The sequence below is a fragment of the Dendrobates tinctorius genome, unplaced genomic scaffold, assembly GCF_039654945.1.
Source record: "Dendrobates tinctorius isolate UK_male_01 unplaced genomic scaffold, ASM3965494v1 ptg000203l, whole genome shotgun sequence".
Taxonomy (NCBI): Eukaryota; Metazoa; Chordata; class Amphibia; order Anura; family Dendrobatidae; genus Dendrobates; species Dendrobates tinctorius.
The window spans coordinates 27,182,602-27,209,188 of NW_027361870.1; the positions used below are offsets into that span (position 1 = coordinate 27,182,602).

Genomic DNA, 26,587 nt, shown 5'->3' on the forward strand with positions numbered 1-26,587 from the left:
GTAGTACGCAGTGATCGCCGCTTTTGTCAGAGTTCGCAGGAGACATTTCCTGTGGGGAGGGGGGCAGTTTTTGGTGAGGCTACTTCGGGTGAATCCGTTGAGCCTATGCAGATCGCTGGTATATCACATTCACAAAGTAACAAGCATAAATGTCCCTTGCCCAGAAAGCAAGGGGTTTGGTTTTTTTTTGTGGCAAGAAAGGACATTTTATTAATGCCTGCCGGCTGGTACCTAAGAAGGACGCGCCGGCGGAAAACTGCTAGGCTCAGAGGGTTTGGAGGAGTCTAATCTGAGCCTTTGCATTGCATATCCTCCATGCTGGTCTCCCAGTGTATGCTCCCTGCCAAGGTAGTAGTCGGGGGCCAAGAGCTGTCGATTACTGTATTCGTTGATAGTGGTTCAGCTGCAAATCTCATTGATGAGAGATTCGCACGGACAGTGGGATTGAAGGTGGAGAAGCTGCCTAATCCTATCCGGGTGGTTACCATCAATGCCTCCCCACTCTCACAAGGGGAGATTAAAGAGTTTGTGGCTGATGTACAACTCCACATTGGGGTCTTACACTCTGAGCGGGTAACATGTAAGGTGCTCAGTAATTTACCTGCTCAGGTAGTTCTGGGGTTTCCATGGTTGTCTATGCACAATCCGGTGATTGATTGGAAAACCCAGGACATAATTCAGTGGAGCAGAGATTGCCAGGAGAGTTGTCTTGCCACTTGTATTTCCGCGGTGACTCCCAGCATCCCGGAGCCACTGCTGGACTTTGCTGATGTATTTTCTGAAAAGGGTTGTTCAGAGCTGCCACCGCACCGAACCCATGACTGTGCTATTAGGTTAAAACCGGGATCCAAGTTACCGAAATCCCGGATGTTTAATATCTCAGGTCCGGAGAGGCAAGCTCTCAAAGAATACATTGCAGAAAGTCTAAGCAAAGGGCACATTAGACCTTCATCATCTCCATTGGCGGCGGGGTTCTTCTTTGTCAAGAAGAAAGATGGCGGATTACGCCCATGTCTGGATTTTAGGGAACTCAACCAGATTACGGTTCGTTACCCATACCTGATGCCACTCATACCCGATTTGTTCAACCAGGTGTCTGGTGCCAAATGGTTTTCCAAACTTGACCTCAGGGAGGCGTACAATCTCATAAGAGTCCGTCAAGGGGATGAATGAAAGACGGCATTTAATACCCCTGAGGGTCATTTTGAGAATTTGGTGATGCCATTTGGGTTGACTAGTGCGCCAGCAGTATATCAACATTTCATAAATGATGTCTTTTCTCATCTTTTGGGGAAATTTGTTATCATATACTTCAATGACATTCTTGTTTACTCACGCGACCGTGATACACACATAGAGCATGTTAGGCAGGTATTACAGTTGCTCAGAGAGAACAAGCTCTATGCCAAGCTTGAGAAATTTGTATTTGTCATCCAAGAATTACCTTTTTTGGGTTATGTTATTTCCGCCTCAGGGTTTAAAATCGACACCGCTAAGGTGCAAGCGGTGCTGTAGTGGGATCGGCCTGATAATCTCAAGGCGCTTCAGCGGTTTCTAGGCTTTTCCAACTATTATAGGAAATTTATTAAGAATTTTTCTATAATTGCTAAACCGCTCACCGACATGACTAAAAGAGGTACTAATTTTTCTGACTGGTCTGAGGCGGCGGTGCGCGCGTTTGAATTCCTCAAAAACAGTTTTGCTTCAGCGCCCATCCTGGTTCAGCCTGATGTCTCCCTACCATTTACCGCGGAGGTGGATGCATCTGAGGTGGGAGTGGGGGCGGTACTGTCTCAGCGCCCATCCTTGGGCAAATTGCATCCGTGTGCCTATTTCTCCAAGAAGATGTCGCATGCTGAGCGTAATTATGATACTGGTAACAGGGAATTGTTGGCCATCAAGTTGGCATTTGAGGAATGGCGACACTTCTTGGAGGGGGCTGTGTATCAGATTACTGTTATTACAGACCATAAAAATCTGCTTTATTTAGAGTCTGCTAAACGCCTGTCCCCCAGACAGGTTCGCTGGGCGTTATTCTTCACCCGGTTCAATTTTTTTTGTGACCTACCGACCAGGTTCTAAGAATACTAAGGCGGACGCCATGTCCAGATGTTTTTCGGGGGGAGAGCCATGCGAGGAGCCGGTGCCTATCCTCCAAAAGGGTGTTGTAGTCTCGGCTATTACGACAGAAGTGGAGGCAGAGATTGCTGAGGCTCAGGAGGAGGTACCGCCGGGTCTGCCTCCTAATAAATAGTTTGTGCCACTACACCTACGCTTAAAAGTGTTAGGGGAACATCACGATACTGTCCTGGCAGGCCACCTCTGGAACTTGTATCACGTCGTTTTTGGTGGCCCAAAATCCAGCAGGACGTGGCCTCATATGTGTCTGCCTGTACCACGTGCGCACGGGCCAAGACACCACGTTCCCATCCTACTGGCATGTTGCATCCTCTCTGTGTCCCCAGTAAGGTATGGACTGAGATTTCCTTGGATTTCATTACGGATTTGTCCTCCTCGGCTGGGAACACGAACATTCTGCTAATAGTTGATCGGTTCTCTAAAATGTCGCATTTCGTTGCTTTGCCATCTTTGCCCAATGCGAAGACCCTTGCTCAGGTATTTATTCGCGAGGTGGTCAGACTTCATGGTGTCCCATCTGACACTGTATCTGATAGAGGTACACAATTTGTGGCAAAATTTTGGAGAGCGTTTTGTTCACATCTAGGGATCAAATTGTCTCATTCTTCGGCTTCCATCCTCAGTCGAATGGGCAGACTGAGCGTATGAACCAAAACCTGGAACAATACTTACGCTGTTTTGTGTCTGACAATCAGGAAGAGTGGTCGGCGTTTCTTCCTCTGGCTGAATTCGCGATAAACAATCATTGTCAGGAATCGTCTGGGGAATCTCCTTTTTTTTGTATTTATGGTCAACATCCCCATTTCTGTACCTTGCGCCAGGGGTGCTCGGTTGGCGTCCCTGAGGAGGACCAGTTGGGAGCACAATTGTCATCCGTTTGGAGGAGAGTAAAGCAGCGCTTGCTGAGTGTAGGGTCTAAGTATAGACGTGTGGCTGACCGTAAACGTGTGCCAGGTCCGGACCTGTGTGTGGGTGATTGGGTATGGTTGTCTACAAGGAACATCAAACTCAAATTACCATCGCTTAAGTTGGGTCCCAGGTTCATTGGTCCGTTTAGGATCTCCGCAATTGTCAACCCTGTGGCATTTCGTTTGGAGTTACCTGCCGTATACAAGATACATAATGTGTTTCACAAGGCGTTACTTAAAAAGGTCGTGGGTTCTGTGGATGTTTCTCCCGTGCCACTGCCTCCCGTCTTGGTGGAGGGCACGTTGGAGTTCGAGGTGTCCAAGGTGGTTGACTCTCGGGTAGTGCGTCGCACTCTACTGTACCTGGTTCACTGGCGTGGCTATGGTCCGGAGGAGAGAGCTTGGGTGCCGGCTTCGGACATACACGCAGACCGACTGGTTACGATGTTTCATCGCCGTCATCCGGACAAGCCAGGCCCTCGTCATTGAGGTTCCTGGGGTCCCTCATAGAAGGAGGGGTAGTGTCATGTCGGACACGGTTCGCACCAGGTTGTCCGGCAGACAGCGGTAATACCCCATCCTACCACTTTGTTCTCAGCGGCGCCGGTTGGTCTTCGGATCCGGCTTGGATTGGGTGAACCAGGTTGTTAGTCTGGGTGAGGGCTTAGCCACGCCCCCTGCCTATATATTGTCCTGCGTGACTATGGGCGTCGCCGACTATAGCTCTGGTCTTGCTAGCGTTACCGGTCTGACGGGGGCGTCTTAGGAGCATACAATATCTGGTGTAGTATATTCCGTTGTTGCCATTATTTCCTCCCTGCGTGGTATTATTTGGCTGCCCTTGCACCTTATTGTTTTCTCTTGTGTGTACGCGGTGTGGTGCCTTTCCCTTACCCTTGTCCATACTTATTTGTGGGGTCTGGCTTTTGGTCTCTTCACTGGGTGGAGGGTGGTGGGTTCAGCTTAGGGCTGGACAGGAGACAAGGACAGGGTGGAGGCCCAGGCAGGCACACCTTCAGTGTAAACCCTGGGTTGAGGGAAAGTCAGGGTTTCCTCTAGTCTGAGGGACACCGCAGGGGCCCCGGGGTTCAGCCTAGAGTTACCTAAGCTTCCCATGACAGCACCACATCTCCAGGCTTTTCATCAAAGGCTCTGGAGGTCACTGCGCATTATAAGGACATACTGCACATCGTGACGTCACAACCTTGCTACACATGGTGACCTCGGGGTCTGGATGTGGCTGGAAGTCCTGGCATTTAATGAAGATGTGGAGCACTGGAGGAAACAAGAGCACCGGACGCAGTGGTTGGCCTGGAGTGGTTAACGATGAGTATATTTTTGGGTTTTTTAAACATCTGAGGTTCGCAACTAGCTTTTTGACTCTCGTTTTTTACGAAGGTTGTTTTATGATGAGGATTACAGCATTACAGTCCTTTCCCCAAGCACAAGCCTTTTTATGCAGTGTTGCCTCGTATAACCCCTAGTTACAAACAAGTCGGATCTTCGTATGTTGGGGGCTGCCTTGTACTTCAATATTCCTATGTATAGACAGAAACAGAAATAAATTGAAAGCTTTTATATTCCTGTGAGCCACTGAAGAACTTCTGAGGACTACTTCTGTCTTACCCCTCTCATGGAGGCTTATATCCCTCATGAGACCAAAGGATTGGGAATGCTGAAATCCAACATGCTCAATACTTCTCAATCTGCTCACCAAACATTTGCCATGATGGGAGTTAGGATAGCCCCATACACATTAGAAAATAAAAATGGGCAGGAGGGGCACACCGACGCCTCATGATTCAAGTCCTTGGTCTTGTCTATGGGTTCCTTGATTTGACCAACTTATGCTAATATTTCACACAGCAGGACACAGATGAAAGGGGCAAGGAGAAGAGTGTATGTAAAATATACCTAAAAGGTCATCTATTATCAACATTACATATAAATAAAAGTCAAGAATTTAGGTCACAAACAGATACCATAAAGGAATATATTTTGACTGGCTACAAAAGCAAAGAGTTTCCTTACATCTGTTTCCCATGTCTACGTCCATAAGGAAATGGTGTTTGAGAAAATGTTACCCTGACTGAAATCTGAATCCATCACATCTTTGTGACTAACCAAGTGAAAAGGAACACCGTCCATTACATTCAGATACCAAAATGGCTTCTCTCAGAGATTGAGCACTAGGCTTTGTGTTCTGTATATCACATTATTGTACAGATTGTGGAGTTTAAGCTGAAACTTAGGAGGTATGGAACCATTGATGTTCCTGGATGTGTTCATCGTCAGGAATCTGAGGCTGATCCTTGGTTTTCTGCTGCGATTGTAAAACTATAAGTGTGGAAATTCCTTTCTGGAATCCCCGTTCACATAGATGGGATCTATACAAGTAGCAGTAGCCTACCAGCCACATATGGATCTGCCATGAGTGTCTTAGAATACATAGAATGGTTTGTAGCTTCCATAAAGTGTCAAAAAAGCTTGTCTTGTCTGAACGTGTGGCCAGATACTATAATATCGGTAGCATAAGGGGGGGTCCTGTTATATTACCCAGATCAAAGAGCAGAATCAAAGAGTATATGCTTCTTGTGTGGACACAGTGTGACCAGGTATGGCAGTCATAATACCACAAATGTGTAGCTGCCAAAAGAGTACCTCAGCTGAGGGGGTTAATGTTGGTAGAGGCACAGTGTATGGTTTAGCACCAGCAGACTTTTCTCCGAAGACATACTCCATATCTGTTGAATGGAGCTTGATGATCCAGAACACAGTCTAAACCTGATGGTCCCCATAATAGATAAATGCGGCAACTGATGGACTACTCTTGTCGTGAGATGGATCCTGCACTCTGACATGGTTCATGCTTCTGATGGAAACTAATGCTGGCCATACACATTATCCATCTCTCCTGACTCCCACCATACACGGGGACGCTCGGCTCTGCTTGTTTTCTCTAGGACAGTTCCACATGTATAAATCATCTGGCAGAGGCTTATCTCCACACCGAACACAAGGATCAGTCGGGAGACCCCCTACGCATTAGACTATGTGGATACTGCAGAAAATGCTGGGTTTTGGATGATTTCTATCTATTGTGTATGGGGACTTTAAGACACAGATGTAAACTCCAAGTGTCAAAATCTGAGTACAATGCACCCCAATAACTCACTCGCCATATATCTGGCTTAAAGGGATTCACAATGCAAAATTGGAGGTCACCAGAATGCTTCTCAGACTAGGAACGTAGCCCGGTAGGCTCTGCATGGTCATGGTTTTGACTTTCCAGTAGAGCGACCATTTTAGTTCATGAAAGAAAATTATAGATAGTTTTGACAACACACAGATCCCCATTCCTCCAATTCCTGGAGGGGCCTTGGAGGAATACTAGCGTCATCAGGTACTCATCACTACCTACTATGCTAAGGATAAAGAAAGATAAAAAAAATCTGATGAAATATAAGTGAACAGTTTGCATCCCAGACATCACTACAAGATCCCAGGTATTTTTTTTCCAGGTCTACGAGCAAGTAAATCAAAGTAGGGGTCCTGCGAGCGCTCATGGCACAACCGCGGACTAGTGGCCTGCAAACAGCACTTCTAGTTCAGTCTCCATGTTCGCGCTCCAGATGCGATCGCCCCAAGGATGGTAAACTGATTAACTGTACAGTGAGACAGACATCTGCTAATGTGGGTAGTGTGGTTTAATGTTCCTCTCCTGTATCAAGTGAATCCTTCAGATGTCCTTCTCGTCTGACCTTCTCTCATGCACTCAGCGCCGCAGCACGCTCGTTCATTATTCAGCAGCATCCCTCTGGCCTTGTGTCCACAGCTAAGATGATTTTCTCTTAAATCAATGCATTTCCACATAGCACTAAAGCCCGGATCAGACACGTGCTCAGCTAGGAAACACACGTCCATAGACACTTTGTGAATAAGGATGCAAATTGTCTCCGTCTGAACGTAGGAGAGAAATGTGGAAATATATTGTGCAATTCTAATGTTTTATTTTCACATTTGGCATATACACCAAGTATATTGGCCCTAATTCACCCAAGCTGAAGGAATACACCAGACGAATATATTTAATGAAAAGGTTCAAGTGGCACAAGATCAATGTTTTTCTCGGATAACATTCATACCCACGACAGTCTATGGAGCATTTTATATGTCCGATTTATTCCTCAGACCACGTGATCTGCACAAAACAAAGAAGACATGTCAGGTATTGATCAGAGCATCAGATCAAAACCACAAGTCTATGGATCAGCGAAGAAAAAAAACAGACCGCACTCGAATGCCATCTGCGCACGTTTTGTTTTTCGCCGACTATTTGATGCAATTTTCTCAAAATTCTCCCATCATTTTTTTTTTCCCCACCGGAGAAATGGATTTGTTAACCAAAAACTGATGGTAAAAAACCCTGACACTGACCAAACCTGCTGGCATTCTGATCAAAAATACTGATGAAACTCAGACTTTTTTTTTTTTGCATAGGAGAAACAACACTCATCTGAAGGAGCTCTTATTCTACACCGATCATACATCCACAAGACGACTGGCTGGGACGATACATACAGGCCTTAGCAGGGATGTCTGCTGCAATCATGTGGATCTATATAGCACATGATTGCTGCTGCAAAGTAAACCAAGGGCGGCAGGGACCACCAGAAAAGTGATGCCGAGCATTGGTGCGTAATTGTTGGTTTTAGAATTACTATTAAATCACATTCTTCGCCCTTAAAAATATTTTGTATCAAAATAAATACAAGAAACTCCTTAATCTGAAACCTGAATGAATCGTGCACAAACAATGCCATTACTCTCCATGCAAGAGGTCCATGTGGATCCTCACTATAGATTGATCCATACTAACGACTCCCTTATTCTATTCATTTCTAATTTGTGGCTCTAATGTACCGGCGTGTATAACGCCATTAATCAGCAGGAGCTAGACAACACGCACTTAGGCTTTCCAGTACTACGGCTCTGATGACCTACTCTTACCGGGGATGTGTCCGCTCTCCTGACACGTCTGGTTTAGCAAAAAGCCTTGAAAAAAACTTGTGCTGTTCCCATTATTCCTAGCAAAAAATTATGGTTAAAATGACAAGTGGGTGTTACCATTTGGGGACATGTCCATACAGTGCTGACAATTATGGTGTACAGTGTAGGGACACAGGACTGACAATGAGAAAGGTAACACCCAGATACCAACTTATTCATACATTCACCCAAATATCAGCTACTATCTGAAAAAGCTACGGCTGAATGAAAACCATGTAATTGAGCTGGAACAGCACAGCATTGATTGCGTAAACAGTGTACAGTGCTGGAACAGCACTGCCCCATATACTGTGTAGGGTCCGCTCCCAGGTGCTACAGATCAGCTCACAAATGTAACAGTAGACACGAATAAAGGCAGATTATAAAAATCTTAGTGTCGCATAGGTTTACTTTGCAGAAATAACCCTCAGACATTTCTCAGACACAGACTTAATCTGCTGGCATATTAGTAGCAGTGAAAGCAGACACAGGTTGTAGTCTGTTAAGCATAACTGACCTGGTTCTTAAGATGACCAAAAGACTTTCGATAGCTGTGTGTCAAGTAAAGCTGATGCCCATTACTCCCTATACACATGCATACTCAGCCCAGGCAATCATGCAAATGTTCTCAATGGTGACCAAGGGTGTCTATACACATAAAACACTTCCACCACCATCATCATCTACCCCATTTACATGCACAATTGATTTGAAAGAGCATGTGGGTAGGAATAGGTTCATCTTCAAAAGAGTTAGGCTCAAGAAAAATATGCTGGACTCTAATCCGACCCCTTCGGCCCCCACCTCTAGCATCGAAGAGTCAGGATACTCCTCCATACACAGTACATGAATTGGTTCTCTGGTCCTGCTAAAATTCGCAGGTTTCACCAACATTAATTTAATACGTATGGGCAACTTTGAAGTAATTTTTTAAGCTGATTAGTCAACAGATTTCATCATACAAACCACGTACATTATTAAATAGTTCTCAGACCTGATGAGGCTGGTGTATTTATTTTCAAAATCCATGTCAGAATGGCTGTGTAATCTTTTGTGAAGTTAATTTTTTAGGTCTGAACCATTTACTAAATGTTTGCATGGTGAAATCGGGAGACAGATCTGCTTGAACGTTCATTTCCATAGATACATCACAGTTCTCATCTAAACCAACTTATGCCAATTACGATTGGCCACAACATCAAATCAGCTAAACATAGGAAAAAAATGCACTTAAGCGCCACACACTGAAATATCTTCAGAGTCCTCAGTGAAGACAATGACCATCAAGAAGCTCAGAATACAGGGAGGGAGCGGCCGGGAAGACATCCTGTTTATCTCCGGAGGGTTTGGACAGCCATGAGAATGACGACTGAAGGAAATACTCCAATAATAAAAGGGGCTACATGGAGGAAACTGGCCCCTCCGACTCATGAACGGGGAACATGTGAAAGGAGACTTCAGAGGCCACCCACTCAACATTTCCTCTACCTAAGGGAATGCAACCAAAATACCGGATTCCGCCCCGGAGAGCGCAGTCACAGAGATAAGGAGACATTTGTCTCCCTTTTGTTTAAATGCAATCTGTTGATAAAAATATATTTGCACGGGATGTGCACTGAGACGACCGATAATCCATACCACATATGTGCTTTGAAATACATTTCAGAGAGTCACTCCGCTGCCAAGAAATTATAATTACACCGTCCCATGTAATTTCTCCCAGTAGTGACAACATGATAAGAGGCAATAATTCCATCTAAGCGTTCGCACTGGGTGGGGCCACATTTAAAAAAAAAAAAAAAAAATACATGAAAGGAGCAGAAAAAAAAAAAATGTTTTTTAATCCGATTTCAAACCTTATTTTTCTACTTATGCTTCACTGCAAAACTTGTAATCCAAGCCTTTTGATCATGGGATAACAGAGAAGCTGTGGAAAGAAGAGGACAGTATACGGGGCTCACACACAACTATTCTCCATGCTTCCAACCACAGGGGGAACAAGTATTAGGATAATGGAAACACTCACTGGGTTTATAGTGGAGAAGAAATCTCTAAAAGGCTGAAAATTAAAGACCAGCTCCAGTAAAGGCAATATATTGTGATATGTCTAATGCAGAACTGTGAGGGGTTTTCTGGTTCTGAAAAACCCCTGTTACCCCGCTGCAGTTTGTATTAAACAAATGGTGCATTACTCACCCTCCTCGGGTCCATTACATCAGGAACAGTGCAGCCAGTAACTGAGCTCAGGGGCTCAGCCCAAATTGACAGCGAGAGCCACTGAACCCACAAATTTGGAGGTGGCATTATTAACATCTGCACTGCACATATAACAGACAGCAGCAGAGACTCCGCAATGGACCCAGGGAGGGTGAGTACAGAATCCGAGGGACCAGGAATTTTCTGAAACCGGAAAACCCATTTGAAAAGGTTCTCCCCTTTCAGAAAACTTGCTTTCAAATAAACCAAATATTACATACCTTTGAAAAGGTCTAGTGCTGGGTCTCCGCCATTGCACCGGTCTGGGTCTGCAGTGCAACAGTCACGTCAACAGCTCTGCAGCCAATCAGTGAACTCAGCAGCTCACGCCATCTACACAGGGAGAGCAACTGAGCTAACTTTTGTTTTTATGGCTATTGCAGTTTATGAAATAAGAGTTTTCAATCTAGGAGATCCATGGCCGGTTGGTGCATTGCGGTCCACACAACATGGATCTGTAAATCTAGCCTTGAAGTCGACCAAAGATCAGTCAGTCTGCCCCTTCTGGTCCAGCACTAGGCATAATACAGTGATGCCGTTTTACTAAAACAGTCTAACCTATCAGTGGCAACTTAAAGGGAATCTGTCAGCAGGTTTTGCTATGTAATCTGAGGACAGCATGATGTTGGTTGTTTAGCACTGAATTCAGCTGTGTAACTTATCAGGCGGCTCGCTGCCGTTTACTTACCATTATGGTTTTATTACCTGAAGACTATCACTGCCTGGACTAAATCTCACACATTGGCTGGTCTTACCACACCCCTCCTGTGATTAGCAGCTGTCAACATACAACGCACACACAGAGCCTTGTGGGGTCTGGGGCAGTTTTCTGAGCTCTCATACATCTAAAAACTCTGTTATAACCTCTGCACCCAGTAAATAAAGCGACACATCACTGGAATTGGGGTCTCTTTTCCTAAATTATGCTGCTCTCAGATGAAGTAGTAAAAGCCTGGTGACAGAGTCCCTTTAGGCCCTGTGCACACGGTGCAGATTCTGTGCAGTTCTGCAGCAGATTTGGCCCTGCAGAACTGCACGTGATGTACAGTACCATTTAAGGATATGTTAAAACAAAAAACGCTGTGCACATGCTGTAGATTTTTCTGCGCAGATTTGGTGCGGAATAAAAGAAGCAGCATGTCGCTTCTTTTGTGCGGTTTTGCTGCAGTTTTCCACCTGCTCCATTATAGAAATCTGCAGGTGAAAACTGCAGGGGAAATCCGCACTAAAACTGCACTAAAACTGCAGGTAAAACAGGTCATTTTACCTGCAGATTTAGCAAAATCTGCGCGGAAAATTCTACAGCAGAATCCGAACCGTGTGCACATAGCCTTATTCTGCACCAAATCTGCAGCATGTGCACAGCTTTTGTTCTACATAGCCTTAAATGGTACTGTACATCACGTGCAGTTCTGCAGGGCCAAATCTGCTGCAGAACTGCACAGAATCTGCACCGTGTGCACAGGGCCTAAGGCTATGTGCACACGGTGCATATTCTGTGCATGTATTTTCTGTGCAGAATTCACGAAATCCACAGGTCAAATGACCTGCATTTTTCCTGCGGATTTCTTGCTGTTTTTTTGCCTTTTTCCACCTGCGGATTCCTATAGTGGAGTAGGTGGAAAACTGCAGGAAAACCACACAAAAGAAGTCACATGCTGCTTTTTTTTTTTCCCGCACGAAAACCGCGCGGAAAAATCCGCAGCATGTGCACACTGGGTTTTTTTTTTCATAGTGTTTAATGGTACTGCATCACCTGCAGTTCTGCTGCAGATCCGCAGCGGTGATCCGCGGCAGAATCCGCACCGTGTGCACAGGGCCTAAGGCTACACTGTCTTAAAAAGTTACATTTGTTGAAGCGGCTTAATAAATGTGGCACATCTTAGGCTTCTAAATATATATGCTTACACCATCTATTAGTTGGCTTAGTTTTGACTTACAATTAATGCCAAATTTTGGCACAACTTCTCATAACATGAAATGCAATTTAGGCTACACCCCGCTGCATAGCTGAAAAACACAAGAAATGTGGGACGTTTTTTGGCTTTAATAAGCCAGAATTTTGGGGCATGTAAACCAGCTCCTGGCTGACTGCTTTCTGCCAAAACAGAGGATGGGTCATAATGAAAGCATTTTACCTTCGTCATAAAATTTAAGACTGAAATCAGTTTACATTTCATTGCGATTCTTGGAAGGAGCCGCTCTACTTGTGGAGATCCAGCTGCTCTATGTAGACTTTCAGGCAATACTGTCAGGATAAGAGGCAAATCTGCTCACAGATTCCCTTTAAAATAGAATAATGAGAGCTGCAGGTACACGCAGCCACCACTCCAACCCACATGGAGGGCTAAACATGGGTCAAGGAACCCTAGTCAGTCCATGTATGTGGGACTTGGATATGGGGGTACTCCATGCTGGCTCCTGGGCGGTACACGTCGTCTTCTTTCCTTTGACATGTTAACTACTGTATACAGAAGGCTGGGGCAGCACAAAATGGCATGGCAGGCCACGTGACCCCGGGCCGCAGGTTCTGCAGCCCCGTGAGCAGGAGTAATAGTAGATTGTACAGGGTGTCCATTCTTGTTTAAGAGGGAACCAGTCATGAGATTAGCCTTCCTTGTTAGAAACAATCCTGGATAGTTGAAATGCAGTGATAGAGATAGATATATATAATCTATATATACACATATACACACACACACACCCTAAGCAGCTTCCGGTTGTAACAACTTCCGTCCAGTTGTAACCGGTGACGTCACCGCACACCTCTTTCCATGTTAACCCTCAACACACACTCCTCTCACCTTTCACCATCTCCACTCACATCCACTCACTCTTTCACTCCACATACGACCCTTTCTCTCACTCCGTCTCTCATACTCACGCCGTCATCGCCGCTGATCCACGATCCCCGACATCTTCCGCCGGCGCCATCCTGGATCCAGACGTCCTCCACGCCGGCGACATGTTCTTGCGGCGACGCCATTTTGGATCGGCGAAATCCCGCGATAGTCAAGATGGCGTCGCCGCAAGAACATGTCGCCGGCGTGGAGGACGTCGGGATCCAAAATGGCGTCGGCGAAATCTCTCGAGATTTCGCCGACGCCATTTTGGATCCCAACCTCGTCCACGCCGGCGACATGTTCTTCCGGCGACGCCATCTTGACTATCGCGGGATTTCACGATACTCAAGATGGCGTCGCCGCAAGAACAAGTCGCCGGCGTGGACAACGTCTGGATCCAGGATGGCGCCGGCGGAAGATGTCGGGGATCGTGTCGTGGAGCAGCGGCGATGACGGCGTGAGTATGAGAGACGGAGTGAGAGAAGGGGTTGTATGTGGAGTGAAAGAGTGAGTGGACGTGAGTGGAGATGGTAAAAGGTGAGAGGAGTGTGTGTGTTGAGGGTTAACATGGCAAGAGGTGTGATGCTATCGCATCCTCCCGATGCGATAGCATCGGGCCATAATCTAGTGTATGTATGTATATATATATATATATATTTCTAGAGACGAGCTAGGAACACAAAGAAGTAACCTGGAGTATAAAACAGAATGCCTTACAACCCTTAGAAAACATGCCGATCGTTGTAATTACACCAGAAACAGCAAAGGTCTAAATTACAATTAACGAGCAAAGCTAGAACATTTATCTTGAGGCCAGACCTGAAGAAAGGACAGTGTCACGGAAAGCCAGAGGAGAAGTGATTCAGAGCATCAATCCCCACAAGTGACAGCTGCTAATGGAGAGGAAACATGAATGACATCATGCAGCAATAATGGTGAAGATCTGACTGAAAAGAAATACACCCCCACACCCACAATTAAGTATAATTGAAGCTGCAGGAGCCTTTATAAACTGTCGGCACATGGGAACCTGGATGCAACCTTTCTAGATTGCTATATAATGGGTACAAGGACGTACGTCTGGCAACATTTCTGACAAGGTATCGGATAGAACTGACATGGTGAAGACGTAAGCTCGTGGGGGGAGAGTTACTCACACTGGTGTACTAACAAGCTGTGCCAGCTGGCAGTGTAGCACGCTGTTGTGAATTCCCTTGCTCGGACTTCTGAGCTGGAGCGCCCTCTGGTGGTTACTGGGAGTAGTGGAGCTGGCCAGTCTGATGGAAGTTTGCCACCTGACGATGATGATTGGGAATCTGGCATTATTGGCTGGGAGCATATAAGTGAGCAGGCTTCCATTAGTGGTTGCTGGCGATTTCCTCCTTGTGCATTTTGAGCTCTTCAGTCTCCTGACTGATCTGCATGGTTCAGTTAAGTGATTCTTTTGCTAATCCTTTGCATCTAATCTGGTTGTGCCTTTTTTTTGCTTTCTGTTTTGTTGTGAGGGTTCAGCGTACTCCCTGCTGGGGACAGCGCTGGGCCCCGCTCCATATGTTACAGCTTGTGCTAGTTTGTTCAGACCCCTGTTATATTAGTATCTTTCGCTTTGCTTCCAGTTCACACCAGAGTGCTGATCTAGCTGGGGTGAGGTCGTGTGGCCTTAGGTTTTTTGTATATCAGATGTGTTGGATTTTTTAGGGTTTTTGCGTGATTGCAGACAGTATCTTTTCTGTCCTATCTAGACAGTTTGGGCCCCATCATTTGCTCAGTCTATTTTCTGCCTGCGTTTGTGTTTCATCTTGTCTCACCGACAACATATGTTTGGGGGCTGTCTATTCCTTTGGGGATCTGCTCCGGGGCAGTTTAGATTTCACCTTTCTGGCTTTAGGCTTAGTTAGTTCTCCGGCTGTGCCGAGGCGTCTAGGGCATCGTAGGAACGCTCCACGGCTACAGCTACGGTAGTTGTGTTGTTAGGATCAGGGGTCTGCAATCCGCTGAGTTACCAACCTTTCTGGTTTCCTGGTGGCTTAGCCTGTTCCTGCCATCCTCATCGATGACCCATTCACAACATCACGTGCCATATTGCTCCTCCTAGGTACCGCCATGACGAGGAATATCACGTATGCCAAGTGATCAAGCCAAGGCTGCACCTGCCATTGTGACTGCCAGAGTTCACACCAGATCTAGTGGAGGAGAGTCGTCTACGAATTACTGACACTTGTAACCTATGTCAGTTCCGCCAATATTTAGGGGTAACAGTGGAAGAGCTCCTCAGTAAAGATGGTAAAAGCACCAATTTTTCTAAGGAACTTACAAAGGACCTGGGCACGATGGTCAATGAGTGTCAGGTGATGGCATCAGATAGCGATCAGAGGTTACTGATCGCACTCTGCCCCATCAAGAACGGGGTACAGAACCTGCCATGTGGATGGAGCGACAGGCTGACATGTGCACAGTAAGGCCGGGGTCACACTTGCGAGTGCAATGTGAGTCTCTCGCCTTAATACCCGGCACTGCCGCCGGCGGTTCGGACCACAGCGTTCAGCTGCATAGAAAGACATGTGGCCACACACTCCTGTCCCAAGTGCCGGTGGCAGTGCGATATTAAGGAGAGTTTCTCGCATTGCACTCGCAAGTGTGACCCTGGCCTTACTGTTGAAATGACAGAAATACACGAGTACTTTCCATCAGTCCCATTGGCTTTATATAGCGTGGCAGGGGACATGGTAAGTCACCAGTTCATTCACACATACGCTGGTCACCCATTCTTGTGACTATGGGCGCTAGTGGTGAGACTCACCGCGAACCTCTGCTGATCATCTATTTTATGACTTACTTGATAAGTTGTGATTGTGAGACAACCCCATTAAATGCTTGTGAAAATGAATTCCCTTTGCTAAAATATAGACATCAGATTTATAATCTGAGCAAGTCTTCAAAACACTTCTTGGAAGCAGCTGATCACACATTAGACATGCCGTGGATGTCAGAATAGCATTATAAGCTGATCTTTGGACCTCGGCTACATAACAGTCACAAGAAGACCCTCAAGTCACGGCCTCCAACAAGATCAGCACATATGAAAGTGCAAGTGTGATGTGTACTAGGGACAGGGGAGAATGCAGGAGGACGTCAAGAACTTGGTTAATTCATGGTCTAGAAATTTAACTTTAAAACAGGTTGTCCTAATATACCAAAGACCCGTCCATAAAATTAATCAGTATCAGATTCGTGGGGGTCCAACACCCAGAACCACCACAGATCAGCTGGATATAAACATACTGAATGGAGCTGCAGGGCACAGATCCATTCATTATGGAGCGGCCGCTGCTGGGTACTGCAGAAGAGGAGCTGCTCTACTCTACCTGCTACTTTGCAGCTCTGTTCAAAGGGTTTACATCCAGCTGGAACAAATAACTGGTCACTGAGGGTGCAGGGTGTGGAACCGCACGCCAATCTGATATCATGGATGGGTCATCAATAGGATATGAAATCGCCAACCACTTTACCACCATATTTTTGATTAAAAAAAAAAAAAAAGGTTTGTTATGTAATCTGAGAGAGGAGACAGCAGCACGCCAAACAAGCGATCCTTCCTGGTCCACCCCATCACTGATTAGCAATGTACACAGAAAGCTGCTAATCTGTGGTGTGGGTGGGATTATACAGAGCCCAGCAGTCAGAGCACCGCTAGATCTACAGAAGATAAAAGTGATTCTATCAAAACTGTAGCAAGAAGCCCAGTAAAGTGATGCATGGCTGTAGTAGGGGGGTCTCTGCCCATACATCATGCTGCTCTAAAGATTATATAGAAAAAAAAACTATTGACAGATTCCCTTTAGGCTGTGTGCACACGATGCAGATTTGCAGCGGATCCGCAGCGGATTTTCCCGCGCAGAAACGTTGCATATCCGCATTGTGATGTACAGTAGCCTTAAAATCAATGGAAAAAAAAAAAAACGCTGTGCAGACGCTGCGGATTTTTCCGCGCGGTTTTGCTGCGGTACAAAATCCGCAGCATGTTACTTCTTTTGTGCGGTTTTGCATCTCCCCTGTCACCAAATCCGCAGGGGGAAAGCCGCAGTGGAAAACCGCACAAAAAACGCAGGAAAAATGGAAGAAATCCGCATGAAAACTGCAGGTCATTTGACCTGCGGATTTCTTCCATTCTGCGCGGAAAAATCCGCAGGACTAAAAAGTCCGTCTGCACTCAGCCAGGCCCTGACATTAAGTTAAGCAGACACCACAACTCTACAATTATATTAAACCCCAGACAGGACTCAAAATCAGACCTCTGGATCAGCAGAAATGGACTGAGCCATAGAAAGTAACAGCAAACAGCCTTGCTCTGCGCTCGCTGGTCCTCAAGACCAAGACGTTGCTACTGCTTATGTCACTGTGTCCAGTGTAGCCGAGGGGCTTCTAGATAAGTTTGAGGGCCTTCCTAGTAAATAGTGCAGTGTGCAATAAAGTCCCCTCTAGCCAAAGCAACCCCAATCATTCCCCCGCACCCAATCTTCTTGTTTTACACACATCAGCCATCAATGATCAGGAGGTGGCCATAGCTTACATTAGAGCTGCACAGTACACCAGTGGAAGACACAGAACATTTTTCTAGCACATATTATCCTGCGGCCAAGAATCTATACATAACCATGAGCACTGGACCGGCCTAGGAGGCATAAAGTACAGAGCAATATCCCACAGCACTGAGACATTCTGCTTCAAGGTCAGAAATGGCGCAGGTGAGCATGGGATCTGGAGAATCATTTACAGATGGTGCCATTAGGGTGTGAGGCTCGATGCATGACATAACCTCATACCTCCCCACAGGAATTATACCGCCTGCGCCTTTGTTTGCCTTGAGCCTCCCAGTAATTCTGTTATCAAGGTCCTGACAGACGGAGAAGTCTACTGCTTAAAAACTGTCTCACAATTATTTCTAGACTGTGTCGTACTAATTGGAAGCTGGATGGAAAATCCCCACCTAACAAACATGCAGCAGAGATATTGAATCTTACAGGGAGTTGTCCACATGACCACAACGGGACAAATTATGCCTGTGTCTTTTGTGGAAAGTATTTATTCTGCGCAGTCTGGAGATCAATACATAGCCACCCTCCATCGCTTTGGCCACATTACATGTTATATATTATCTTTAAAGCGGAAACTAGGTTCTAACAGAAGTCAATGAGCGTCACCCAATGATTCACAACATAAACTATGATTGGTGTCGGAGGTCGTCAGGATCATGTCTGATTTTACATTGGTGTCAGGGGTGATAAGGATCAAGCATGTCCGATCTTGGACTGGCGTCAGGGGAGATAGGGATCAGGCATGTCTGATCTTGGATTACTGTCAAGGGAGAAGGCATGTCCGATCTTGGATTGCTGTCTGAAGTGATAAGGATCAGGCATGTCGTGCTCGGTTACATAAGCCGCTGTCAGACGTCTGGCAGCGGCTCTCTCGTAGAGACCACAGGATCGGTCTGTACATGCGAGAGTCAGGCAAGATAGCTGCCGCCTGCTGACCAAACCTTGTTTCAACAGCTATTTATGGTGTATGGTGGGCTTTACTCTAGAGTGAGGTGAGGGCAATCATTTATTACACGACTGTCCCTTGCACATAATACTTAGAATCATAGAATCGTAGAGTTGGAAGGGACCTCCTGGGCCATCTCGTCCAACCCCCTGCTCAAAAGCAGGATTTGCTAAATCATCCCAGACAGATGTCTGTCCAGCCTCTGTTTGAAGACTTCTATTGAAGGAGAACTCACCACCTCTCGTGGCAGCCTGTTTCACTCATTGATCACTCTGTCAAAAAGTTTTTTCTGATATCTAATCTGTCTCCTCCCATTCACTTTCATCCCATTGCTTCTAGTCTTTCCTTGTGCAAATGAGAATAAAGATGATCCTTCTGCCATGTGACAGCCCTTGAGATTTTTGCAGACAGTTATTAAGTCTCCACTGAGTCTTCTCTTTTGCAGGCTAAACATTCCCAAATCCTGCAACCTTTCCTCATAAGACAGGGTTTGCAGACCGGTCACCATTCTGGTCGCTCTTTTCTGAACTTGCTCCAGTTTGTTGATGTCTTTTTTTAAAATGTGGCCCCCAAAACTCGACACAGTATTCCAGATGAGGTCTGACCAAAGAGGAGTAGAGGGCAATAACGACTTCACGTGATCTAGACTGAATGCTTCTGTTAATACCCTTTTTTGCTGCTGCATCACACTGTTGACTCATATTCAGTCTGTGATCTATTAGTATAACCAAGTCTTTTTCATATGTGCTGTTGCTTAGCCCTATTCCTCCCATTCTGTATATGCTTTTTTTATTGCCCAGATGTAGTACTTTGTATTTTTCCCTGTTAAAAACCATTCTGTTAGTTGCTGCCCACTGCTCCAGTTTATTTATATCTTTTTGAATTCTCTCTCTCTCTTCTCTAGTATTAGCTATCCCTCCTATATTTGTGTCATCAGCAAATTTAATCAGTTTATCCTCAATTCCTTCATCTAAATCGTTGATAAAGATGTTGAACAATACAGGACCCAGGACAGAGCCCTGTGGTACACCACTTGAGACATTCTTCCAACTGGATGTGCAGCCATTTACGACCACTCTTTGGGTCCGATCACTAAGCCAGTAATGAATCCACCTAACAGTTGCCTTGTCCATTCCATACCTAGACATTTTTTCAATAAGGATTGTGTGAGATACTTTGTCAAATGCTTTGCTCAAGTCAAGATATACAATATCTACAGCATTTCCCTGATCCACCCCATCAGTGATTCCATCATAGAAGGAAATTAAGTTAGTCTGAGATGACTTATTAGTTACAAACCCATGCTGTTTAATCACTTCATTCTTATCCAGGTACTGACATACACGTTGTTTAATAATTTTTTCAAAGATCTTTGCTGGTATAGAAGTCAGACTCACCGGCCTATAGTTGCCTGGGTCCATCTTTTTCCGCTTTTTGAAGATAGGAACAACATTTGCTCTTCTCCAGTCTTCTGGGACTTCTCCTGTTCTCCAAGAATTTTCAAAGATTATGGAGAGGGGTTCAAAAATTTCTTCTGCTATCTCCTTCAGTACTCTGGGGTGTAATTCATCTGGACCTGGAGACTTGAATTCATTTAGGTTAGCTAAGTGTTTCCTCACCATCTTTCTGTTTATAAATATCCTGGATTCTTCTATTCCCTTAATAGGACAGGGAAGAACAGTTGGTGTTACATTTCCTTTCTGAGAGAAAACAGATGCAAAATAGGAATTTAAAAGTTCAGCCTTCTCAACATCCTGTCTTACCATTTCATCATTTTCATCCTGTAAAAATCCTATAGCATCTGTGACTTTTCTTTTACTTTTGACATATCCCCAAAATCCTTTATTATTGCTTTTGACGTCTCTGCAAGCCTCAATTCATTGTCAGCTTTAGATAATCTGTTTAGTGCCCTGCAGGTTCTGCAGACAGCATTATATTCTTCTTTTGATATGCCTCTCTCTTTCCATTTTATAAACATTTCTTTCTTCCTTTTGAGCATGTGCTTAAGTTCTGTGTTCATCCATACTGGTTTCCTTAAATGCTTCCTATTCTTCCCTCTTTTCGGAATTGTTAACGATTGTGCTTTGAGAATTTCATTTTTCAAGATTTTCCAGACTTCCTGGACATTTTTGTCCTTAAAGGGAATCTGTCACCCCTTTTTTGAGATCTCATATAATGATATCATTCAATTGTGTGTCACATAAGGATTCTCTTACTCTTTTGCTTCCCCCTGACCCCTCATCTTTCATGCATTAATACCTTTTTTATATCGGTTCAGATGTATGTAAGCTGCCACGGTCCGGTCCGATGGGCGGGGCTTATTTAACTGCCCCCCCCCCCGTCCCTGTCTTGCTCTACACTAGAAGAAATGTATATGATAATGCCCAGTATCAGAGAACGAGACAAGGCGGTGACCATGGTCCAAAAACGCCTTGTGCATGGATTACCACTCCATATGCTAATCTTAAAAAGGAGAAAACGGAGTAACGGATCCAAAATATATGCAAAAGTATAAATTTTATTAGTACTCACATCAAGTGCTGACAAGTATACAAGTTGACTAAAATAGGGGGGATAAGCCCCAATGATACAACAATCAGGACAGACAAGGACAGGGTAAATGATACCAGTGCTCGAAATCTACATGGCACAACGTTCAGTCAGCCCATGGGCATTGCACATAACAATTAAATGTGTATTGTACATAGTTGTACATGTCTAGAGCGCCAAAAAAAAAAAAAAAAAACATCCAGAGGGGTCAATGTGCAAGTCCAATGGACACTGAACATAAATGAATCAATGACATGTGAAAGGATTCTTAAATAGGGAGTTGATAAAGCGCCTGTGGCGGGCGCGAAACGTACGTCGGGGGTCGTTGCATGGGCCTTCACCTCCTCTGCTCCCCGGTAAGCAGCCTGCCTTTACTTGTTTCCACACTTCGGTCATTTGGACCGCTGGGCGGGTCGTCTCCCGGGTTCTCTCTGGCACAATTGCGCAGTTTTGATATGCTGATACATATGTTAACTATTTAAGAATCCTTTCACATGTCATTGATTCATTTATGTTCAGTGTCCATTGGACTTGCACATTGACCCCTCTGGATGGTTTTTTTTTTTTTTTTTTTTGGCGCTCTAGACATGTACAACTATGTACAATACACATTTAATTGAGTATGCCATATTTGACTATCTTTTACCATTAGACATATGTCTGTTATGTGCAATGCCCATGGGCTGATTGAACGTTGTGCCATGTAGATTTCGAGCACTGGTATCATTTTATTTACCCTGTCCTTGTCTGTCCTGATTGTTGTATCATTGGGGCTTATCCCCCCTATTTTAGTCAACTTGTATACTTGTCAGCACTTGATGTGAGTACTAATAAAATTTATACTTTTGCATATATTTTGGATCCGTTACTCCGTTTTCTCCTTTTTAAGACTAGAAGAAATGTGTAGAGCTAGACAGGGAGGGGGGAGCAGGTGAATAAGCCCCGCCCAGCGGACCGGACAGCGGCAGTTTACATACATCTGAACCGATATAAAAAAGGTATTTGGGCATGAAAGGTGAGGGGTCAGGGGGAAGCAAAAGTACTAAGAGAATCCTTATGTGACACACAATTGAATGATATAATTATATGATATCTCAAAAAAGAGGTGACAGATTCCCTTTAAGGATATCCAGCCATTGGATCCCTCCAATTCTCTTTCTGAATCATTTACCCTGCAGCATCCACTGAACGAGAAATAAGCAAAATGTTACATCTTCCCTCATCTGTTAGGGGTCTCTGGAGTCCGACCTCCAGGGATCGGTTGATCACCGCTGTCCCGCTCACATTAAAGGGGTTGTACAGGATAAGAAAATAGATGATTTTTTGGAAAGCAGAACTCCTCCTGGCCATGGGTTGTGTCTGGCATTATAGCACAGCTCTATTGAAGTGAATGGGCTGTAATTGCAATATTATACCCAACCTGTGGGCAGGAGTGGGTCTGTTGAGAAGAAAACGGTGATTTTTTTTTTTCAAAATTTCATAGAACTCCTTTAAAATATCAAATTGTTATTTCCAGTAATCCAAGTCGCAGCTCATGTCTTGTGATGCAGAAATTGCTGGGTTTTTAGCCTTTTTCACACCATTTTACACGTGCATGGTTACATACGTTTAGCTATATCAGGAGATTAGCACACTGCTCTTTGAAGCCTTGAAATCATCTATTCCAAAGTTCAAACCATTAAAAGCAGAAGGTGAAGAATTATGTAAAGTGACGCCGGCCTTCCCACAGGCACACATTATGGCACATCCAATTAAATACCAGGGAAATTGCTACCAGGCATTTATAGGGTTAACCACAGATGGCCGCTGTGACCTTGACAAACAACTGTGGGTATCATGGGTTTCAATCATGTGAACTTGTGGTGAGTACTATTTGGCTGAAGAGCTGCGAAACTAAAGATGTAATCTGTTACCAGAAAAACAGAAGCATTTCAGCCATTTCTATCATCTTACTTTAGTTACTTTTACAAAAATATGTACATACAGAGTAAAAGGACTGCAAGACCCCCAAAAAATCTTACACATGGGTTGGCGCTGCAGAGAATAAAGCCGCAGTCTCATTTTAGGCTGTGGATTTTCAGGACAAATTTCAACCTTTGCAATACAAAAGGATAAACTCTGTAGAAAATCTACAGCAATTCTACAGCAAAACCTGCACAATTTGGTACAGATCTCACTCTGCAATTTTTCCATCTTGGAAAATCTCAACCAAATTCTGCCCATTTGGACATTCCCTAGGAAGTCCATAACCTATTTTTCATCATATATAGGGCACACGACTGTTTTTCATGTATAGCACTCGTACCCATGGTATTCTATGGACCTGTGCACATGTCCGATATTTTCCTTGGGCCAAGTGGTCTGCAGGGGGAAAAAAAAATTGGAGCCATGTCCCAGATTTTGATCCTGGGGGTCAAATCAATATCGACAATGCAAGTCTGAGTTGTAGAAGAATATAAAACAGCATTTGGATGATAGTGTGTTGTCTAATTTTCACAGGCTGACAGAAAGGACAAGGGGGATAAGATTTATTTTTTTTCCTCTACATATACACAAAAAAACAAAACAAAAAAAAAAAAAAACTGATGCCAGTATGATCAAAATAATCAGTCCGTTTTCACATATGTGGAGAAATCGTTCATGTGAACCTACCCTCACACTGAGGAACATCTTCACTGACCTGATGAAGGCCAAAATAGCGTCCTTTCAGCCCGTCGGTGCGGTATACAACAATTTACCATTTTTTGGCATTAAAGAACAGGAAAACATGTGGATGAAGTTAGTGAAATTATTGACATACAAGTAGAGATGACAGCCCAGCGAGAACACACCGCACCTTTAGGCCAGGTTCACACACCTGATAGTTCAAATCCATGATGTACAGACCGGCCACAATCTCCTGATCAGAACTCTGTGGAGTTCGGGTTCAGAGACCTGCCGCCGGTCAAGACATCAGGGTCCGTACTTGGGACAGGGACTGTCCGGTCAGTCAGATGTGTGAAGTTGGCCTTAGTCCTACGAACATGCAAAAAAATTCCACCATTAGTAAGTGTTCTGAACATACCTGCTAATGCCTTGATGCGGGATCTCTCGAAGAGCCTGGCGGAGCTGTTCTCATTGTCCCACTCGTCGTCCCAGCGATTGTTGACATCGCTGTACTGCTGTTGTATCTCAATGTTGTCAAAGTCTGTCGCGACAGCCGTCATTCTGGACCTCCCTAACCTATCATCAGCTACAGCTCACTCAGATCTGAAAAAGCAAGCAAAAGGGACAGGAGGTTACGAGATGGGACATCTGAATAATCTGCGACATCTCAAACATTTCGGTTCCACTGCAAGTAAATAGGAGTTGACGTCCAGAGATAATGAAAAATACCCAATTATCTAAGCATGTGTACAATGCTGCTCGAGAAGAGGAACAACGTGAGTCTATGTTCACCAGAGAACTTTAGAGAAAATTCCAATTTTCCTAGTAGTTATTGAATTAGAACCAAAAGTATGTCAGAAATTATTCTGCCACTTGTACTATGAGCAAAAAGGACACCATTTTCCCCTATTTCATGGGCCGCACACCAAGTGTGATCACCAAAATAAGTGATCTTGCGGACACCTAAATAGCCCAGCCCTTAACCCTAAGCCAAAAGTAATGAGATTGGTTCCTTTATTATACCAATAAGATAGGGGGATAACCTCCCGATCGATGGGACTCCCATCAATCCTGAGAATGGGGCTCTGAGGAGTAGTGGAGGTCGAGGCTGCGCAGCTCTGCTCATCCCGTTTGGGACTCTTAGTGTTCGTAAAGAGCTGTACTCTGCCATCACAGCCACCCCATGGAGAATATACCGAGCAGATGTGCACAAGTGCAACCTCCATTCAGATGGGATCTTATGGATAGGCAATAATTTTCAAACTTGCTACTACCCCTTCAAGGTGGTCCGGCATACCATTGGTGCAGGGGCCCAATAGGTAAGCCAAAGCAGGTGGAATTCTGCATTATGGTGAGAAATTAGACTAGAAAGGGCCATTACACTGTCCTTGTAGAGGGGTCTCTTCTGTATCCACCCCTACCCTGCGTGTTTCATCTGCGTGATACATTACCAGATTTTATGAAGTCTCATCTACACCCTGTATATTATATACATTTATGCTGGAAATTTTCCCATTTGTAATGTGAAAGGTGGAATTAGAAGAAGTTTTGCAATAAAACTGGAATAAAAAAATTGGCAAAAATCGGTGCAGATTTTACCATGGAGGAATTTCTGCAGCGGATCAGCTGGGTGTGGAGATAACCTAGTAGTGATTTGATACTATAATGTCCCATTTATGACATAAAATGTCAAAATTAAATGGTTACAAAGAATATTGGTTAAAATACCTTTTTTATTTAGGCCCAAAATATGCAATATTACCCAAATGTTTCCACAATAGAAAAGCAAATTGCGAGAACCATGTATTGGAAAGGAACGTGTGTACCATGTCAGATCACCTTTGCTATTTTTTCTCATATGGAAATAGTGAAATCTATTAAAAAAAAAAAAAAAAAACTTCCAAAAATTCTATTTACCTACAGGTTACCACTATATCTACTGTATATATCACTATGTCTGCAGGTAAACAGAAAATGAATCATGTCTGCCTTACATGGAAGTGCAGGTACATGGAGAAAATTACATTCTCCCTGCAGCCGCTTGTTTCCAGGATGGTGCAGGGGTGGTTACGGTTACAGCTCTGTAATTACTCCCTGACACTGTCCAGCTCCGCAGCGTGTGTACAGAGCTGGCTGTCAATCAAGGCGTAGGGGGGAGTGGTTATAGTGTGCTCACTGTGCGGTGGCTTTTTACAGCTGCCCTTTTTTTCCTGTTGCTGTGATTGAAACATTTAATTCGTCATCACAATATATAAAAAAAAATTAAACAGAAAATAAATAAAAAGCATATCTCCCACCATTTTTAATGAGAAAGTGTTAGAGGTATCAAGAAATTTTAGGGCTTCAATGTCAAAGTAAAGAGTTGAAACATCAAAATTGGGAAAAAGTAGCAGGCCCGCCACCAGCTGCTTTTTGGGCGCATCAGCGTACTCCCTAATATTTGAACCCATGCTCACTCCATCTTTTGAGATTTGCCTGATTGCTCACAATCCAAGAGAAGACAGAATAAGAGTATATTTACAAAAGAGGTATGTTGTATGGGACAGATCTGCGATAACAAAAAGGGATGCATGGTGGCTCAGGGGTTAGCACTAGAGCATGGCAGCGCTAGGATCCTGGGGTCAAATCCCACCAGGGATAACACATGCAAGGAGC

General features: G+C 44.5%; 1 protein-coding gene across 1 annotated transcript in view; it reads right to left on the reverse strand.

The window, feature by feature from the left end:
* The window catches only part of SPTBN1 (spectrin beta, non-erythrocytic 1), a 247,019-nt gene that overhangs the window by 158,517 nt on the left and 61,915 nt on the right, over positions 1-26,587 (reverse strand). Inside the window, exon 2 of the mRNA XM_073553919.1 lies at positions 24,351-24,535. Coding sequence (XP_073410020.1) covers positions 24,351-24,492 — 142 coding nt within the window. The 5' untranslated portion in view covers positions 24,493-24,535. The remainder of the gene's footprint in view (positions 1-24,350; positions 24,536-26,587) is intronic.